Source organism: Tupaia chinensis, unplaced genomic scaffold, assembly GCF_000334495.1.
Source record: "Tupaia chinensis unplaced genomic scaffold, TupChi_1.0 Scaffold144346_1, whole genome shotgun sequence".
NCBI classification, from domain to species: domain Eukaryota; kingdom Metazoa; phylum Chordata; class Mammalia; order Scandentia; family Tupaiidae; genus Tupaia; species Tupaia belangeri.
In genome coordinates this window covers 5,431,563-5,437,572 of record NW_006204205.1, presented here as the reverse complement: position 1 = coordinate 5,437,572, position 6,010 = coordinate 5,431,563, and the positions used below count along the sequence as shown (strand labels likewise).

Genomic DNA, 6,010 nt, shown 5'->3' with positions numbered 1-6,010 from the left:
AGGTGATTTCTCACTTTCTCTGTCTGTCTCTCTCTCCGGCAAGCAAAAATCTCTCTCTCAAAAAAAAAAAACAGGTTTGCTTGTCAGGCTACAGAAAAACTTGGACCCTGAGTTTATCTCTTCAAACTCCATGTAGCCAGATTCATGTACAACTTATATACTTTTGATAATGTGCACATACAGATTTATAACAGTGTGTTTTCAACTGGTCGGTAAATTCTAAGTAAAATATTTTCAAGTCTTTCAAATAAATATTCGGGTTAAGTTTGGAAAACAAGAAAATATGAATATATTTACCATACCAATGTATGGCTTCACATGGTCATCACAGATTCTGTGACAAACCTACTTTTATCCCTTCTAAATTACCCCAAGTCAAGAGGAAACATGGGGGCTGGACACAATACATTGTTTAATTTTCATTTCTGGATTAATCATGTCAACCCTCCCAGTCTTAGGAAATAAGACAATTCGGGACCAGCAAATGGCATAATAGCTACATTGCTGGACTTCCATATTATCAATTGCAGTTCGAGTCCCAGAGCTGATAGCTTGAAACTCACGCTGGGGCATGTGCGTATGTGCCCAAAATTCGAGAGGAGAATGGAGAAGAAGGGATTGAGTGTGGCCATCCCCCATGGAGGGTGATTTCTTACTTTCTGTCTTTCTGTTTCTCCAGTGAGCACAACCTATAGCAAAAATCTCTCCAATTAATAAATAAATAAATAAAGACAATTCAATTGGAAAATCTTCTCCTGGACTAATGTGTTAGCCTGAAAGGATATTTCAAAATTTAACCTAAATTTATGATACTTATAATTTGTCTTCAAAGACTAGTCTCACAGCATTCTAACAATGCAATGTTCATATGCTAGGCCCTCCTTAGGAAGAAAAAGCAACAAACCCCCAAATGATGAACCCACTGTCATACATTCCAATATATTTGTTTAAAATAATAAATTAAATGCAGAATTCAGAGAGACTATAAACCATGCAACAAAGTCTTTTATTATGTATGAGGTTTTCAAATTACTTCCTCAATCTCTCGATACACAGGCAAAATTAAGTGTGCTGATACTGTAACTTGCAAACTTGATTATTGCCTACAGAAGGGAAAATCATCCCCAAAACATGCTTAACCAGGAGGCCAATTCATCTGCCGACCACCTAGAACATGGAGATGAACATGATAGACAGACTGTCCCCCATCTGAACCTTCATTCACCACCATTCGATAACCCTTCTTCAGGCCCAGATCAGCAGCACATTTCTTGCCAACAATCATTAAGTGTCCAAGAAGCTGTAAAAGAAAAAAAAGTTTCCTAAACATAAGCAATTTAAAATTTCTTGTCATATTTTAAAGTTATATTCCAAGTAGTATTTAAGTTTCTTTCTTTTTTTTTTAATTTTGCCAGAGGGTACATGTGCTCATTGCAGAAAGACACTAAGAAAATATAAGAAAGCGAACCCCATGGGGAATGGTCACACTACCGTTCCTTCTCCTCCTTCCTTTCAGGACTTTGGGGATACACACACATGTGCCTGGCATTTCTCAAGCCACCAGGTCTGGGACTCAAACCACATAGCCAGCCATGTGTGACCCAGTCACTTTAACTACCACACCATGGTCTAGCCTTGTAAGTTTTCTCAATAAAGCAAAACATCTTGATTTCTTGGTATGGGTGAGTAAATCAATCAGGTTTGGTTTGATCATGCAATAAAACAAATCACCTCAATATCTGATTTACAATACATTTTCTTATATATGTGCTTTCTACATTTCATCACAATTGGCTAGATTTTATAGTCTGCATCTTTTTCACTTTGCAGTCCAGGCTAATACACCAGTAATAATGGTAAAGAGAAAAGAGAACAAGGCAAACCAGGTGTGGGCTCTAAGTTTCCACTCGAAACACATACATCACTTCTGCTTGCATTCATTGGTCAAGTTATATGACCAGGCCTGACATCAATGAGGCAGGAAGTATAACTACCCCTGAGGAAGAATAACACATATTTGTGAAAATTATGTAACCTACCACAAAGAATACTAGGAAGAATTTTAGCTGATGCCTTACTCTCCCAGGTAAAATCAAGTGGTCTTCTTTCCATGAAATCAACTGCATTAGTGGATAAAGAGCCATAAGCCCACTCCTGTATATCATATTTTTATATTAAGGAACAATGAGTCTCATCAACTAATTCTTGCTTGAGACTAGACCATTTTCATTTTGAAATCTTATTTATTCTTTTAATATGTATGTCTTCACAATCTGGCGAGAAACAACTTTTATATTTAAATCAGCATAAGAACCACAAGTTTTGTCTCATAGAAATTACTTTTAAAATCTCACATCATCTCCCTTTGGAAACTCCAGCTGAAACAGAAGAACGTCACCTATTAAAGTATAGAGATTCCTCTTTGCTGCTACCTTTGATCACCTAGGAAGCAAAGTCTAGTCCAGGAATCAGGACCCTTCTAAAGGTAGAAAACTGAGCAGAGGCCCAGTCTGGATGGTACAGTCCATAGCACACTGGACTGCAGTGCTGTGGTCTGCAGAGCCAACCATGGGTTCAAATCCCTGGCCAGATAGCTGCACTCAAGATCCTGATAAGCTGGAGGACTGAGAGAAGGGGACTGTGGTGTGACTAGTCCCTGTTGAGGGTGCCTCTCTTTCCGTCTGTTTCTTTCACTCATAGAGGAAATAAACTTGAAAAAATTACCACCGATTACAGCATGCAATCCTATCCAACAGGATCTGAAATATTAAAGTCTATCTGACCATGTATCACGTGGTTCCAGTACTATTGTGCTTTTCAAGTTTATCTTTCTTCCACGAGTTCCCTAATTCCTTCTACAGAGCTAAGAAATTAGTTCTGATAATACCTAGCAGTTTGTTTTTCTGTATCTGGCTTCTGCCTCTAACCAAGAAAACTTCCTATACAAAGGCCAGAAATAAATATTATAAGTTTGTGGGCCACATGGCTTTTATCAAGACTATTCCACTCTGCCTTTGCCCTGTAAAAGCAGCCCTGGACAATAACTAAATAAATAAGAGACTTGGCCCAGAGGTCATGGATTGCCAGTCCCTGCTCTAAGTTGTGCATTTAGTACACAAATCAGACATACTAGGCATGAATGATGGTGACTGAGCTGGAGAGACTCACTGTGAGTTACAGACATGGACTTTCTGCTATCTATTTTGGATAGGCACAATTTATTTGATTTGGCATTTCATATACTAGTATTTTTAGCATATGCCACTGATGTTTTCTGCACACATTGTCCATTAAAAGAATTTTCATTACTAGAATTTCAACCGCAATTTCAATATTTATACTTTTGCTCCAATTCAATCACACAGGATACTAATCCCTGGTCTTATGACAGGTTAATAAAATGTATCCTATTTCTAAAATAGCCATTTTAGCAATATCAAATTATCTATGTGCTGCCCTGAAGTCCTAATGTTTTTTTATGTTTTTCCTTAGTAATGCCCTGAGCAAAATGAAAATGTGACATCTCTTCGAGGACAAAATTTATTTAATTTTCCAATTTAAAAAGCAAGCAAACAAATTATGTCAGAAATTTACTTACACTTTCATCATCATCTTCTGCTTCAGAAATCTGGGATATATGTTTCTTGGGTATCACCAGAAAATGTGTTGGTGCTTGAGGGGAAATGTCATGGAAGGCAAGACACTAGGAAAAAGGAAAAGAAAACAACTCACAGTTTGAGTATATCATCTGGTAGGTTAAAATTTGCTCTTTCAGCCAATACTGAGCACCAGTCACCTGGGAAGCTCTGTACCAGATGCTAAGAAACGGAAGTGTATACAACGCACAAGGTCCCATGGTCTTTTCACCGGAACTTCTCAGTATTACAGAAAGATGACTAAACAAATAAAAGTGTAATCTATCAAAGGTCATTCACATTACAAAGACAAGGTAAAGGATGGGGGCCAGCAGGTGGCGTGGTGGTTAAAGACACTGGACTCCCATGTGGCCAACCACAATTTGAGTCCTGGACCTGGCGACTTGCTTTCTCTAACACTCTCACTCTCGCTCTCACTCTGTCCCTCTCTGGTAAAATTAAAATAAATAAATGAGGGACCAGCAGTTAGCATAATGGCTATGTCGCTGGACTCCCACGTGGTTGACCGCGGTTCAAGCCCTGGACCCGGTGGCTTAAAACGCGCCGGGCACGTGTGTGTGTACGTGCCCAAGATCCCGAGAGGAGAATGGAGGAGAAGGGATTGCGGCGTGGCCATCCCCCCTGGGGGGTGATTTCTCGTTTTCTGTCTCTATGTCTCTCTCTGTCTGGCGAGCGCACGTGCCCTATAGCAAAAAACCTCTCAAATAAATAAATAAATAAATAAATAAAATTTTTAAAAATAATAAGTAAATGAAGCTAGATAAAATAATTATTAAAAAAATAAACAAGGTAAAGGGTGAGATGAATGATTATCACAGAAAAATCTGCTTTAGATTGGGTGGTTAGTAAAGTTTAAACTGAAAGCCAATGGGTAAGTAAATATTAGCCATGGTAACCCTTGTCTAGGCTCCAGTCTGAACTCATGCCAAGCTTCATAGTCAAGTCACATGGTCCTCTCTAGCTCTTCGCCCTTGGGGCTTTTGCTGCTCCCTCTACTGCAAGAATCCTTTCTCCCTCCCTAAACACCAACTTCTAATTCAAACTGCTATTCAAGACTGTTCCCTGCAAAGAGAAATGCTAAAGGAAGCCTTCTCTGATTCCTCTCCCCTCCCCACCTTCTCCAGGTTAAAGTCCTGGTTGTGCAATTTTCTGGGTTTTTTTCCCTTCCTGTTGTCAGTTTTATGGTTACATATTTGTCTATTTGATTAATACCAATTCTTCCCATTTTACTTAATTATTTGAGAAACACACCTATTCTCTTTTGTAGAATTGAAGAGTTTAAGTAACATTTGGACAATTTACCATCTGCAAATACACATACCACCTAAAAGAAACTTTTTTAATCTCTTGCTCTCTACTGAAGGTGGAAGCTGCTTAGTAAAATCTGTGCATGCTTATTTGTCTCAGGAGTCATTCTATTTGGTACTTCCTACAAAATGCTGTATCACTCAGAATGATTCGTGCTGGTGTACTGCCAGATGAGGCGGTTCAAATGCGAGTATTCAACAATCACTTATGAAAAGGAACTGCACAATTTTAAAAAGAAGTGTACTTTTTATAAAACAAATTTCCCCCAACCAGTGATGAATACAGGTTATTTAAATAAAATACACCTTGAGGAACCTAATTAAATTGTAGATAATGTTTTGTGTCCAATAAACACAATTAGTAGCACAAGATGAACGTTTTTCTTATATTCTGTATTTCTTAAATTTAACAAAATGTTCACAAAATTTTTTCTACCTAAATCAGTTAACCTCCTGCCAGCTTTATCTGAGATCCAAACCCCAAAATACTAAATATACTACTAAGCTACGTCCACTAAATAATTTACACAAGATGTTTCAAAGCCACATCACCTGGGATTTCACCCATAATGAAATCAACAAACACTACTACATTCTTAATTCCTTGGCATAAAACTACCCCCTCTCGAATATAAAAGCAACCATTGTTAAGTGCAAAACCTTCAGCCGGAGAGGTCAAAGAACAGCAAAGCGCAGGCACGGGCCCACTTAGCTCCTAACCCGGGCTGGGGAGTAGGATGGTGGCGGCGAGGTGGCCCACGCGGAGGAAGCCGCAGGCCCAGCGCGTCCGCGCCCCTCGCCGCCCCAAGGCGGTGCACCCGTGGGTCCCCGAGCACCACGCGGCGCCGAGCAGCGCCCGGGAACCGCCCTGGCAGGCCGGCAGTGCGCGGGAGATCGCGGAGATTGGGCCCGAGTCAGGGCGCGATCGGGTTTCGCGCTGTCAGGGAGAGCGCTGGCGAGATTGCGGGATTCCTGACACAGCCCAAGTCCGAGGCGTTCGTGGAGCCGGCGGGCGCCCAGGCCGAGCACCCGGCGCGCCCCGACACG

General features: G+C 40.4%; 1 protein-coding gene across 1 annotated transcript; it reads right to left on the bottom strand.

Annotated features, from left to right (window-relative positions):
- Nucleotides 1–987: 987 nt before the first annotated feature.
- HINT1 (histidine triad nucleotide binding protein 1) lies at nt 988–3,703 on the bottom strand (the record flags this gene model as incomplete). Its single annotated transcript, XM_014583596.1, is given in 2 exon segments — nt 988–1,300; nt 3,599–3,703. Coding segments are annotated over 2 exon segments (270 nt in total), but the record flags the coding sequence as incomplete, so codon positions are not given.
- Nucleotides 3,704–6,010: the final 2,307 nt, after the last annotated feature.